This window comes from Papaver somniferum, chromosome 5 (assembly GCF_003573695.1).
Source record: "Papaver somniferum cultivar HN1 chromosome 5, ASM357369v1, whole genome shotgun sequence".
In the NCBI taxonomy this organism is placed as follows: domain Eukaryota; kingdom Viridiplantae; phylum Streptophyta; class Magnoliopsida; order Ranunculales; family Papaveraceae; genus Papaver; species Papaver somniferum.
The window spans coordinates 99,890,603-99,905,869 of record NC_039362.1 but is presented as its reverse complement, the minus strand read 5'-3'; the positions used below and the strand labels follow the sequence as shown (position 1 = coordinate 99,905,869).

General features: G+C 40.4%; 1 protein-coding gene across 1 annotated transcript; it reads right to left on the bottom strand.

Annotated features, from left to right (window-relative positions):
- Positions 1-14,100: 14,100 nt before the first annotated feature.
- On the bottom strand, positions 14,101-15,012 carry LOC113279386. The gene has a single exon (XM_026528079.1). It carries the CDS (start codon positions 15,010-15,012, stop codon positions 14,101-14,103), a length of 912 nt encoding a protein of 303 aa, XP_026383864.1.
- Between the last annotated feature and the right edge of the window lie 255 nt (positions 15,013-15,267).

Below are 15,267 nucleotides of genomic sequence, written 5' to 3'. Positions count from 1 at the left end.
AGGTCGCTCTTGGTGTCCTTTCGGGAATGACATTTTATGGGGGAGAGTTCTTAATTGAACTTGTGCTTAATTGTCAAATCTTGTGGGGAGTGCGGTTGTGGAATATTATGGGAGTTATCTTGTATCTTTATAAACTCCTTGATGAAAGTATTTAGCTTTGGCTATATGATTGCATCTAAATAAGTTGATATGTGCTTACTTTTGGTCATGAAATGTCTCTATGGAAATTTTCATTAGGATCCCGTTTTCATACCTTTGCCAATTTTATTGACAAAAAGGGGGGATAATTAATATGTAGTTCACACTACAAATACATATGGTTTCCAGATCATTATGTAAGGGGGAGTGGTTTCCATGTGAGATGGAGTATTGACTAAGGGGGAGTAATACATATCACCATAGTATTGTTGTCGAAGTTGTGATACTATTGAACTTTGATGATGTATAATAATACTATGACACTGTATAACAATGATTGAGAATTCTTGTTTTCTCATTTTTATAGCTACGGATTTTCAACAATGATGATGCTAAACTTACAACCTTTGGAATCATTAGAATACTTGGAAGTGACGAAGATTTCGAGTAATGTTGAAGATTAGGCATGTGGAATAGGAGCTACAAAAGTGTATTTATTTATTTTTGTATTCCATATGTATTAATAGTTTTGTCACTAAAATTCACAAAGGGGGAGATTGTTAGAGCACTGCTCGGTCGAACTCGCATGCTTGCTATCTCAAGTATGTTTGTCAATGTTAGTGATCAAAACTATAAGTCTCGATTTCTAGTCTACTATAGCTAAGTCTCGGACTAGGATAGAAAGTGTAGTTGAGCTCAAGAACTCCATGGCGATCATCATACAAGACGAAGGACTACTCGAGGAACTGGTGGAACTTCATCGACTAAAAGGTCTGTGGAGACTTGAACTTATCTATCACTCAATAGTCTATCTACTCTATCTCCTATCTTGAGACAAAAGTCGTTTTGCTATATAGACTTTGATTATACACATTTTCTATTTCGATCCGAGTTTATCTCGCCTACTTTCTCGAAATATGTGTTGGTAAGCTTTCGCTTTGGCCAAGTTCATCTTTACCTAGTGACGAAAGTCATGATATGTTTCAATCACTTGAAAATGGCTTTGACGAAAAATGGTTTGTGAATAACAACTATATAACGTCTTCCAAGAATGTTTTAATGATTGAAATGAGAGTTTAGATTATATAACCAATGTTGGATATAAGCATTGTGTGGTAACACATATATGTATAAGTCCTTATTCCTTGAACCAAAGTCCGCGTACTTTATTGATCAGTAAAACCAGAACAAGAACTGTGAACTCAGTCCGCGAACCCAGTCTGCGAACTGGCGGAGGTTCTCACCCCGAGAAAATCTGCTGGAGTTTGTGAACTCCTTCCGGGAACTTAAGTCCGCGAACTAAGTCCGCGTACTTGAGTTGGTTATATCTAAAGACGATTATCTGTGAACTTATATTTATATTAACTAAGGAATGCAGTTTGCAAACCGTGGCTATAAAATGATTCGGTTTGAGTGAATCAAATCGTTTTTGCTTCGATTGTGTCGTGTATACTTCTATAAGATCTAAGCAATTGAATAACTCTCTAACTAGTTCATTTGAGTCATTTGAACTAGTTATGGTGAAGAAGAATATGGTTGATATGAAAGTGCTCATATGGCTAACCATTTGGTTAACTATTGTTGAACCAATAAATGTATAAGTTTGGGTACGGTTACACAAACCTAAAACGTGCATTTCATTTGTGTGTAACAAGCTAAGTTTTCGATCTAACGGTTGAAAGATATTAGCTTGAATCTAATCAGGTTTTCATATAACGGTGAATATTGAATGCTTTGTTACTAAGCTAACATTTATTGCAAACCCTGATTTGAAGACTATATAAGGGAGAACTATAGCAACTGGGAAACCTAATCCCCACACCTCCTGTGTGACACTAGTTGTATAAGCTAGAGTCGATTCTCCTTTAACCTTAGGTTTCTTTGAGACCTTGTAGGTTAACGACTTGAAGAGTTTATTGGGATTGTGAAGCCAGACCGATATTACTTTCTTGTAGTTGTGTGATCTGATCTTGCTGATTCTATCTGTTGAGTACAATCGTAACGATTGGATTGAGATTGATATCTCTGATAGGCAAAATATAAAAGTAATCACAAACATCTTCGCCTCATCGTTTGTGATTCCACAATATCTTCTTTCGCTGCGTCGATTAAGGTTACTGTGAGGTGATTGATAATTTTAGGTTGTTCTTCGGGAATATAAGTCTGGGTTATCAATTGGTTCTTGTTCACCTTGATTTATCAAAAGACGGAACAAAAACTTGTAGGTATTTCTGTGGGAGACAGATTTATCTATTACCGTAGACTTTTCTGTGTGATACAGATTTGTTTATTAAAGTCTTCGACTTTGGGTCGTAGCAACTTTTAGTTGTGGGTGAGATCAGCTAAGGGAATCAAGTGCGTAGTATCCTGCTGGGATCAGAGACGTACAGAGCATAACTGTACCTTGGATCAGTGTGATATTGACTGAGGTTCAACTACAGTCCAGACCGAAGTTAGTTTGTAGTAGGCTAGTGTCTGTAGCGTCTTAATACAGTGTGTGTTCAATCTGGACTAGGTCCCGGGGTTTTTCTGCATTTGCGGTTTCCTCGTTAACAAAACTTCTGGTGTCTGTGTTATTTCTTTTCCGCATTATATTTTGTTATATAATTGAAATATCAAGGTTGTGTGTTAAGATGAATCAATGAGAATATCCAACCTTTGGTTGTTAATTTAAATTGATTGACACTTGGATATTGGTCTTTGGTACCATCCAAGTTTATCTCTCTAGTATTTGATAAAGACTCGCAGATTTCTATTTGCTTGAGTATAGATCAAATCGAGAGATTAAGATATTATTAACTCTTTGATATACTTTTATCTAGATTGAGTATGACTGTCTAGTTGATTCACTAGAAAGTATATTGGAGTTAGTCCATACATATTGCTAATCGAAATATTGGGTGTGGTTGTTAGATCCCCGCTTTTTCAGACTCTAGTTTATGCAACTAGTAACACACATGAGGTGTGGGGATTAGGTTTCCAAGTTGCTAGAGTTCTCCTTTATATAGTTTTCAAATCAGGGTTTGCAATCCAAGTTACCTTGGTAACAAAGCATTCAATATCACCGTTAGATGAAAAACCTGATTTAACCAAGCTAATATCTTTCAACCGTTAGATCGAACTTAGCTTGTTACACACAAATGAAACGTACCCTCATTTAGGTTTATGTAACCGTACCTAAACGTGTACACCATGTTGGTTCACAAATAGTTAACCGAGGTTAGCCATATGATTACTCTCATATCAACCTTATTCATCTCAACTATAACTAGTTCAAATGACTCAAATGAAACTAGTTAAAGAGTTGTTCAATTGCTATATTCTCATAGAATTATACAAGAACAGAATTGAAGCAAAATCGGTTTTATTCACTTGAATCAATCATGAACATTATAGCCACGGTTTGCAAAGATTGCATTCCTTATTATATAAATGTTTATGTTTATGTTCATGTTCATAACCGATTTTAGAACTTTAACCTTCAAGTATGCAAACAGGTACGCATACTTGAAATACCTGAACTAAGATTGAGTTACGCCAGTACGTACACGTGTATGCAAACTTCAAATCCTAGCTGAAATTCTCGGACATGAACCTGTACGCCAGTACGCAAACGCATACGCATACTTAGGTTCCCGGATTTCTCAAACCAACAGGTACGCAAACGGGTGCGCATACTATGGTTCCCAGAAATTGATTACATATGTGCAAGAGTGCACAACATTACATATCCAATAATGGTTAAGTGTTCTAAACTCTTATTTCAATCATTGAAACTTTCTTAGAGGATGACAATAGCCGTTTTTCACGCACTATTAGCATCAAAGCAATTTTCAAGTTATTTAAATAATCATTACGAAACATTCTAAGACAACACCAAATAATTGATCACACAAACCATGTAAGATGTTACTTGACAATTTTCACATGATATAAGATGAACTTGGTCGAAGCGAAAGCTTGCCAACACATATTTCGAGAAATATGTAAGCGAGTTAAACTCAGCTCGAAATCTCAAATGTGTATATAGAAAACTATATCGGGATACGACTTATGTCTCAATATAGGAGATAAAATAGAAATAGATTTTCCAAGTGATAGATGAGTTCAAGTCTCCACATACCTTTTGTCGATGAAGTTCCACAAGCTCCCCTTAGTAGTTCTTCGTCTTCAAATGATGAACGCCGTGAAAACTAAGCTCAACTACACAATCTATGTCCTACTCCGAGACATCTATAAATAGGCTAGAAATCAAGACTTATAGTTTTGATAACTAACATTGACAAACATGCTTGAGATAGCAACGCATGCGAGTTCGACCGAGCAGTGCTCTAACAATTTGGAGCAACTACTGCTGTTGATCCGCTAAATTGGATCAATTTCTATTGTTGATCCTATTTTTATTTGGATCAACTACTGTTGTTGATACAAAAATATCTAAACCAACGAATCCTCCAAAAACACATTTCACCCATTACTAGTTGAACAAATTTTCATACAAGTTATGGTAAATAAACTGCATTTGAGCAAATTAATACTAAAGTTTGAAGAGAAAAATAAATTTTCACTATAATTCATTAACAACATAACTAGCATATACAACCTAGACAATTTTAAAACAACAATTTCTCATGTAAACATAATAGGAAACATTCAAAATCACCAAATCATGCTTGTTTTAGTCACACATAAAACACTTAGATTTCACGAGAAATCATTTCCTCCTACAAAAATCCCAAGAACACTAACCAAAACTCAAAACTAACTAAAGAAGACCAAAATCAAACCTAATCAGTAAATCGCAGTATAAAAATATGGCAAATACAAACATATAATCATTACATTAAAAAAAATCAAGACTAAGACATACACAAGCAGTATCAATTTTTATACATGCATCAACTAAGTCTGACATCAAAATCAAACGCTTTTTACCTGTTCAACTTCTGCAATTTTCAAATCGTTCAATTAGGTTTTTGATGATGAAACGAAGGTGAAACTCGATTAGGTTTTGCGATGAAACCTAATTTATATGGTTGCTTTTCAGTTTTTTTTCCGGTTATCCAGATTGTGATATGTAATCAGAGAAAGAAGAAACGAAGTTATCAGCAATAGCTAGTGGATTAATTCCTAGTTCTAAGCAACGACTAGTGAATTAAATTCATCTTTTTCAGTTTCTTCAATTATTCCAGATGCAGATCTGTAATTGAAATCGATAGGAACGAGAGTGAGTGAGAGAAGACCGAGTGAGTGAGTAAGAGAAGACCGAGTAGGTGAGAGAAATGGAAATGAATTTTAATGTGTCGGATCCTGTATAAGGTGAAATATATAGGGGGCGTTTTAATAATCTGATAATTCTGATTTTTGACTTCCAAAATGAGTAGGGATATATTTATTTTGGAGAAGGATATATTTATTAGGTATCAAAAGTAGGAACATATAAATAATGTACACCTCTTTTTTTTCTGGTAAAAATGCAAGTACCGTTTTTTCGGAATAAGATTTTATTCTCCTAATCAGAGAATAATCGAATTACTGGGATCTTTTTTTCTGGTAAGAGATGTATTAAAGGAAAACTTGAGCCTTAAATACATGGGGAGGGAAGTGTTTTTGCTATATCAACTTTAACTAAAAGCACCAGGTCCACTCATTTTTGGTATTTGTGACGTCACTAAACTAGGGTATAACCATGATTAAGTTCCAATCATTTAGTAGCTTTTTCGCCGTCGTTTTTTTAGCCTCAGTATTCTAAAGAAAACCTAACAACTTTGTCAAACCCAATATCTTTGGCGTATCTTTTATGTTCATAATCATATTCCGCTCGATACTAGATAGAGACTCGTGCTTCCAACTTGGAGTACAGTTTTCCAATTCAGGTTGGGCTAAAGTCTAGTTTATTGTTTGAGCTAAGGAGCCGATGTTAAATTTTCATAACTCGTAACCTATTTCTATGCATAATAAATTTTGTAAAACGATTTACATGCTATTTTTTTCTTCTTTTTTGATTGGTAAAGGTGAAGATATTATTAATTAAGAAGGATTATTCTACAAATAAGTGCAAAGCCCAAAAGAAACTAGCGAAACAAATCAAACTAGAATGCCCGAGAACAGGAAAAGCGACTAAGGAGGATCGAAAAAGTCGATTTATGCTTCGAAAAAAAAAGTCGATTTCCAATTTACAATATTATCATCTAGAACAATATCAGAGAAAGAGCTTAAAGTTTTGGCCGAGGAAAAAACTTTGATCTTTGTTTCAATGATAATGGCTTCTGGAGACTTTTCTTTTTTACTAAAAGCTCTCTCGTTCTTCTCGAGCCAGATCGTCCACATAACACCAACATAAATACGCATCCGTAACTATTTTGCGCCACTAGACAATTGATTTAACTTCCAAGATGATATAAGAGAGAGTACAAAAGTTGGAGGTGAGAAGACTTGATCACTGTCGGTGGAAAACAGTTCCAAATCTTGTGAGTGTAGCTACATGAGAGTAGAGTATGGATGATAGATTCCTCTTGTTGATGACATAGTACACAAATGTTACCACTAGGATTACCGAATGTTTAGGTAGCAGTATAGTTCCTCTTGAGAAGATTGTCCAGCGTTGAGAGCTTGTTAATCGTGCCAAAAGAAAAAACCTACCTTATGAGGCCAAGCTTTAGACCAAATTTTGTTGTTGAGGAAGTAGTTAACCTACTGCATAGTGGCAATGTTCGAGTATGCTGCTTTAACAGATATACAGACCCGATCGATTTGTCTCCAAGCCAAATCATTTGATCGTCGTCAGTATTATTAAAGGGGATGTAGTAAGGCAAGAAAGTAAGATGAAAAGTTCTTGAATTTCCAAGTTATACAAACGTCTTCGTATTATTCCCAAGTCCCAGTTTATACCATAGGAGTGAGGAGAGTGAGATTGTTGTAGAGAAGTTTTTTTAATTGTTGGATAGAACATACATACTAAGACATTAAAGCGCCGCTGAACCGTTTATGTACAATATCCTCCCATAGACGCACGGTCGGACCATTGCCCATCCTGAAAATATATCAAAAAACTCATGAGATATTGAGTTGATGTTGCGCCAAAGACTTACTCCATGGATTTGCTTTGGTTCTTTAGTTCTCCATTCCAAGTCAGCTAAGCCATATTTCTCTTTGATAATCTTGGTTAAAAGTGAGTTTATCTCGCAACCTAAGCGCCACCACCATTTAGTAATAAGGGGTTTATTTATCAACTTCATCTTGCGGATGCCCAAACCACCATGTTTTAATGGCTCATACATTATGTTCAATCACACCAAATGTATTCTCTTAGCATTGTCGCAATTATGCAACGAGAAATTGCGAATGATTTTTCAATCTTCTTGATAATAAATTGTGGATCCATAAAGAGCGAGAAGTAGTATACCAGTAGAATCAAGGGAAGACTCTTTACGAGAGTAAGTTTTCCAGCTCTTTTCAATAACCCTCTCTTCCAAGTATTCAGCCTAGACCTGCAATTTTCGGTAACTTTTTGACATTTGGCAATTGAGAGGGTCTTTTCTCTCAAAGGAATACCAAGGTAGATAGTAGGGAAGGAGTCGTGGGAAGAACCAAGGGTAATATCTAATTCAAAAATGTTTGGCACTTCTCCTACTCCAAAAATACTACTCGAAGTTAGTCCGTAGGCCAGACGCAAATTCAAAGCACAAGAGATTGTATTTGAGAAACTTTATTTTCTCCATGCTGGCACCACAAGAGAATTATAGGCGAACTGATATCATGTGTCTTAAAATATGCAGAATTGTCATATCCTAGGGTGTCAAAAGAAACGGATTCATCTTGTTAAACATAAAAAAGCATCATCATAAGCTTCAAGGAAGAAGTCGCCTATGATACAATAAGAATTCAATACTTAATAACTACATATTGTACTAACTGAACCAAGGACATAAAGGGCTTGAAAAAAATTTAAATGACGAGCCAAATAATGTAAGGCACAAAAATAAAACTTACGTTAGTAATAAACGATTGCATTACATAATACATATTGTACTATAGTAAATATCAGGGATTACATGATGAGCAAGAGGATTAAATCTCCTGTAAATACCAGCGCTTCTTCATCTATACACTCATCAGCAGGTCTTTAGCAAAAGAAAATCATCATATCGGCTGAAATACGGTAGAGATTTTACGACAAAGCGTGTTCCTTGGCCAAAGCTGCAACTTTCTTATTTTTCACTAATTCACGCTGTTGAGGGGTGATTTCGGATTTAGGTTCTACCCGTCCTAGCTACACCAAGTGACCTCACTATACCAAGAATAGTAAGAGAGAGAGAGTTGCCTTTCCATTGTACTTTGTCCTTTCTTATATAGGTTTTCCCAAAAGCCCATCTTTTTATGACATCATGACACATGTCCTATCCTTCCTTAATTACTCTTAATGTCATTCTTTGACATAACCTCCTTCTTATTCATTAATCCCTTCCTTGTCCTTTCCTTTTAATTGACACTTTCTTGTTGGACTTGGGCTTAGTCCCCAAGCCCCATGTTTTCTACTTGACTCGGTCACCCCAAACCCATTAACTGATATTATTTTTCATGTATCAACATTAGTCCCTTGACTATTGGGTTGATTGCAAAATAACCCAATAGTCACCGAATTTCTCTTTGATCTCTTTTTCCTCTTTTTTCCACTTGAGGCGTTATGGACGAGGGTTCTCCCTTTCTATCGACTCCACGAGCTCAGATGACGCTTGGTTTTCCCATCGTGCGGATTATGTAACCGTCACGTTCGAATTTTGGAGGTTCACCTTTTCAGTTTCTGCCGGTTACTGTTCCCCACTTTGCAACCGTTTCATTCGAGCCAAGGGACTCCTCTATAAGTTCATCAGTTCGTTCTTCTCTCATCTTTTCCTTCTGTAGTTTCCCTTTTTTTCCTTTAAATCAGACACCTCTGCACGCGCCATGTCTAGTAGTACTACTAACGATAGTTCTGAGGAATCCTGCGAGTCTGAGGAAGTAATGAGCGCGACTTCTGAGGAATCCGAAGGCGCGGATCAAGACGAAATTGTCTTAGTTCCTCCAGCGGATGGTCGATCTTATTCTCTCGCGGAGTTTACCAGCGGTTCTAATCTAAAGCGCGCATTGAGGCTAAGGGAGTTCCGTGGAGGTAAGCGCGTTTTTCCTCTCGACGATGTGCTCGTTTCTCGTCTTTTAAACCTTTTGTTCAACCTTATCCATCTACCCTTAGATGGCTCATGCAACCCGAGTCGGAGACCATGGATGCTTTCGCGTTCAAAACAGTGCCGCGAATGGTCGTGCATCGCGGTGATTACGATCTCCCCGATATCGAATTCCGTTCTACATCGAAAACCCATCCGATATGACCGCACTGGTCATCCTATATACGTTCCAATCCCGGTCACGTGGCTATCCTCCGACAAGCAGGCATTGACGAGGCTATAAATTCATCCCTCAAGCGAGAGGTAAACAGATGTAGACGCGACATAACACGACTTTTTTGTCGCTGGGAACCTCCTGTGCATACTCTTTTTACAGCGTGGGGAGAAGCAACCATAGTCCTAGAAGATGTAGTCGCTCTTACAGGATTTCCCATCCACGGTAGTCATCCATATGACGAGGAAGCTATTTATGGCGCGTTGGATGACGAGGATAAAGAACTGTAGACTTATCTGTTAGACTGTAAGGACGCTTCTCGGAGTGAGTTAGTGAGGAAAGACCAGACGCCACCCGAACAAGGTGAAGACAAGAAGATTGTTGGCGCGTGGAAGAATGAGGTGCCAAAATCCTCCAGAAAGGGGAAGGCCAAATGGGTTGAGGAGGAAAAATCTCCTTCGGCGAGTCCAACAGGTGAGCGACTGCTTACCAGCTCTATCCGTGCTTACGAAGCGATTCATGGCTCGCCAACTCCGGCAAAGACCGGTGCTGAATGGGTCACTAAGACCCACCGACGCGCTTCCTTCCCTCTTTGGATCAAGTATTGGGCTCCGCTATTAGTGGATGGGAAAGTTCTTTCCCCCAAACGAAAGGAGAAGAATCCTCGTGCGGAGTTAGCTTCTTTTATCTTGTTTTGGCTTTGTCACGACATATTCGAGTACATTCCCCAAGATACCATCAAAAGCGAACTTGTGCCGATGGCGGTGTTGCTATCTCGTGGTGTTTCTTTCCCGCTCGCTCCTATGTTTTTAGGCGGCTTGTATCATCATTTAGATTTGTTCTTCCACGACCTTAAGACGGTGGCTTCGTCTCATAAAATTAAGACTTACATCCCAGCCTCCTTCATGCAAGCGTGGACCTGGGAGCATGTACCCCTTTACACGCCCGATCCTAATGAATTAGCTATTCTTCGTGAAGAAGACATCATAGAAGACGATGGCTCGGTCAAGAAAGTTCTAGTCGCTTATATTTATCCTCGGATGGCTCTCCGTTATCAGAAAGGGAAGGTTCCTAAAGGCGACCTTGCCAAGCACCTGGACATAGCTAAAGATTTTGAACCGTTTCCTTATCAAGACAATCGATCTGATGCATTATGACTTCACTGCGCCTTTTGATACGGAGTTGGATTCATCAAAACTTTTAGCAGAGGCAGATTTTGATTCAGTAATGGCTGTGTTTCCTGGTCATCTCCCAGGTTTTTATGCTGGCAAGTTAATCGCCATGTCTTATAACCCTAAGCGTGCGGCTCGGCAAGTTGGGTTTGACCAAGGAATTCCTCGTAGGTTTCCTTCCTCCGACAGTATTGATGTTGGGGATGTCATCGCCAGTTTCGGTCGCTTCGTTTTAAGGGGCCGCCGCGTTTGTCTGATCGAGGTATCAATTTTTCGTTTAGACAGCCCGTTCTCGGGCGCCCTTTGGCCGTTACTGAAGGAGCTCACAAGTATCATGATTTCATGCGTCTTCGGGCACTAAATTTCCTTTTGCGTGAGTCATCTCCCCCGCGTGACCTATCTGTTCAAGACCTTCGAGTATTTCATACATCCAGTCGGATTAAACTTGATGATGTCGTAGCTGCTATGCACCGCCTAGTTCCAGCCACCAAAGGTCGCTCTTTGGAACCTTTAGTGACTTCTTGGGCTCCTCCCGAGGGTCATGAGCCCATAAGGCCAAAGAAGGAGTCGAAGTCGTTTTCTGATCGTAAGCCTCCATGGATAGAAGTGAAACCATCTGGGGACGTCCCTTGGTAACACAGGTACTAGTTGTTTCCCTTGCTTTCCCTTTGTCTATTTTTTATCGCCACCCTCTTCTTTTTTTTTTAAATAAATGGGTGGCGAATTACTCTCAGGAATCTCCTCGCTCCAATCGCCTGGGATGGAAATCCCCCTCTTATGTGATGGAAGAGTACCTGAACATGCCTGAGAGTGATTGGACTGAGAAGAGTCTTCTAAAGAAAGCTAGACGGGAGGCGGCTAAGTTATCTGATCCGCTCCCATGTTCTTCCGCTAATATTACATCCTTACAACCTCAGCAAGGTCATCGAAGAAGCGCGTCACAGCCTGCTAGGAGTGTGAGTGGTGATCCGTTTATTTCGTTCGTAGACCAGTTAAGAGACCTTGGGGTCAATCTTCCCAAGGGGAATGGTTGGGTATCTCCGCGTCTTCATGTGTCATCAGTCCATCCTCTTCGGGATGAAATTTTCCGTGCTAGGGGCGAACTTCCAGTATCTCCTAGTGTCGTCCGGCAATCGATGAGCCCGTCCGGGTCCAGCCGGTCAGTTTTAGGTGGGTCTTCTTCCCACGTGGCACTAACTGTTAATGATCCTGCAGGTAACCTCCTATTTAATACATGTCTTTGTTTTCGTTATTCTTCTTTCCTCTCTTTCCACCATTATTTTTTTATAAATTCAAGTTGTTTCTAGCAATGGTGTTCATCTCTCATTTTTCAGGTTCTACTAGTGGTTCTAAGTCGCCCTCTAGTTCTTTTGCGTCTCGTCCAAAGCTGGTTGACCTCCCTTTTGGCTCGTCAATTCCTGAGGTTGGTTCCTTCCCCCTATCTTCTTCTTTTGTTTTCGTCCGACTGTTTGCTAAGGTTTCATTGTTGGCGCTAGGATATAGGTAAGAAGCGTAAAGAGACTGTTAATCCTGATACGGCAGCGTGCGACACGTAGTCCCTAGTGGTGATGGATCTTTGAAACGCGCTCGGATGGATGATATCAGTTCTTATGTTTCCTTGGAGAAACAACCTGATGTTCCTGCCCCCAGTATGCCGCCCGACCCCGTCGTAGAAGTAGATGCTTAGGACTCGCCGCTTCGCTTCCCTTCAGTGGTTAGTGCCGCCGAGGCTGGAGTAGATCCTACCACTCACACCCTTGTGCATGGCTTTTGGGTGCCAACTGTTTTCGCTGCTACTTATAGAGATATTGTGGAGCGTAGTGACAGTCATATGGCGAAGGCGGGTCTTCTAGACGTTCGTATTTTGTGTTATATGACTAAGAACCTCTTGGAAGTCGCCGAGCAACTCACGCGTGTAGGAGATGAGCCTATTGACGCGACGACGATGCGTGGATGGGAGACTGCCGTGCGCTCGGCAGTCAACGTCCAATTTCCGATAAAGTGGTTGAAGGAGTTATTGGCGAAGGTGAAGGGTCGTAATGACCCTCGCGGCCGACTATCCAGCCAGATTTCTAAGCTTGAGGAGGAACTGGAGAGGCGATATAAGGCGACTGCTAGTAAGAAGGAGGTATTGAACCTGCTGCTTGCTGATGTTGGGGTGGCCAACGACGAGGTATTGCGAGCTGACACCGCCGAGGCAGAGGTTCGTGCAGATTTTGAGAAGAAACGGCAGGAGTTGGCTAAGCTTTAATCTGCTGAAGGCGCTTCCTTTTTATATTATCTTTTCCTTTATCTTTCCTTGGTTATGTTGGAGATTTGTTTCCTGGATTATGTGTGTTGGTTTGTTGTTGTTCTTTCTCTTTTTTTTTTTAATTTGTGGGATATTATGGTGCTTAGTTTATTATTGGTATTTCTTATTATTCTTGGCTTCCTGAAGCAACAACTATTCGTGGTTATTTCCCTTTTGTTGAAGGGAATATGAAGTGGGGGCGGTTTTGTGGCATGTTGATGGGACGCCCCCCCTCTTTTTTTTTTTTTTTTGGGGGGGGGGGGGGGGGGGGCGGTTTTGTGGCGTGTTGATGGGACCCCCCCCCCCCACACATTTTTTTGAAAGGTGTTGTGTTGGGTGAGCGTTAATAAAACGCGCCTATTCATTCCTCTTGTATTGAAAGGGTGTTGGGTGGGGTGGGCGTTGATTGAATGTGCCTACTCCCCCCTCTTTTTATTGAAGGGTGCTGGGTGGGGTGGGCGTTAGTGAAACGCGCCTACTCCCGCGACATCCTTTTCTTCGGTTTGTCTGCCATGTAGGTGCCTTTAGCTTTCTGATGACCTTTTGTAGATTTTTTAGTCAATCAGGCGGCTTTGGCTTTCCTGAGACTTTTTCGTAGATTTGTCAGTCAATCAGGCGGCTTTGGATTTTCTGAAATCTTTTGTAAAATTGTCAGTCAATCAGGCGTCGTTGGCTTTCCTGAGACCTTTTGTAGATTTGTCAGTCAATCAGGCGCCATTGACTTTCCTGAGACCTTTTGTAGATTTGTCGGTCAATCAGGCGTCATTGGCTTTCCTGAGACCTTTTGTAGATTTGTCGGTCAATCAGGCGCCATTGGCTTTCCTGAGACCTTTTATAGATTTGTCAGTCAATCAGGCGACATTGGCTTTCCTGAGACCTTTTGTAAATTTGTCAGTCAATCAGGCGCCATTGGATTTCCTGAGACCTTTCGTAAATGTCGGTCAATCAGGCGCCTTAAATGTCGGTTAATCAGGCGCATTTGGCTATCCTGCGACCTTTTCACATCACATTGCTCTCAAATTTTGAAAGGGAAAATTGTTATTACCATAAAAAGGGGGTGTTTACAATATAGTACAGTGGCATTACCTTATAGAAAATTGTTATACTCCTTATATCAAAACATTATTCTGTTGGGTGCCCCAACCTTCGATTATAGTGGCAGTACCTGGCGGAGTTCTTATCCATTTTGTTAACGTCTACTACCGTCGGGGGCAGCTGAATTTCTTGTTCGGTGACCCACTGACCCAGTAATTCGACTGTGCGCTCTTTCCTGCAAGGAAGAGGGGGTGGTGGGTTTGAGTCATGCCTAGTCCTTCCGCTTCTCCCATGGTTTCTACCGATGGTTTGGAATTGGTCCCTCCTTTCTCTATTAGTGTTGGGTCTTACATTGCGCGGTGCCTCAGATACGGTACTGACTGTGTGGCGCCAAGAAGGGTCTATGGGTATTTCTTCTATGTAGTCGGCGATCCTTTCGGCCGCTTCTTCTAGCTCGACGAAGGTATGGAATCTAAAATTGATCAAACTCCCCTTGAAAGCTGGGATCATTCCTCGTACACAAATCTCAACGAGTGTTTCCTTACTGATGTCTTCTTGATAGTTTAGTTCCAAGCGCCAGAACCGTAAGATATACTTTCCTATTTCTTTTCCCATCTGTTGTCCGTTCTTGCTCAAGTCTATTGTCGTGATTTTCCTCTTGACTGAATAGAATTTCCGAAGAAAGAGTGTGGACATAGTCGGCCAGGAATCCACGCTTTCTGCCTTTAGGTTGTCATACCAGGTGAACGTCGTGCCTGTGAGCGATTTGGGAAATTCTTTTAGGCACAACTTTCCGTCGGAGGCTCTATCATTCGTTGCTGATAGGAATCGGCTAAGATGTTCCCATGCGTTCCCCTGTCCGTCATAAGTCTTGAATTTCGGGGAAATGTAGTATTCGGGATACTGGTATTCTCGGATGTTTGTTGGGTATGGACTGCTTACGCGACAGTGGTTGTCTTGTTTTACCACATGATAATTCTGCTCCAAGTACCTCGTCATTTGTTCCTGTGACATCGTCGTTGTCTTGTCGTTTTTGTGCTCCTCGCTTTTTGTCCGGCTATTACTGCTTGTGTTATCCAGTCTTCAAGCTCCTGCCTTCTGCACGAACGCTCGTCCAGTTCCTCTTGCATGTTTTGCAAGGTTGATGACGTGGGTTTCGATAGTTAGACTACCTGTGTGTTCTTCCCTTGTGTTGCTACTGTTTCTCTGTTTTGGGATCCATGGCCCGCTGATTGCTTGATAATACCTTGGATC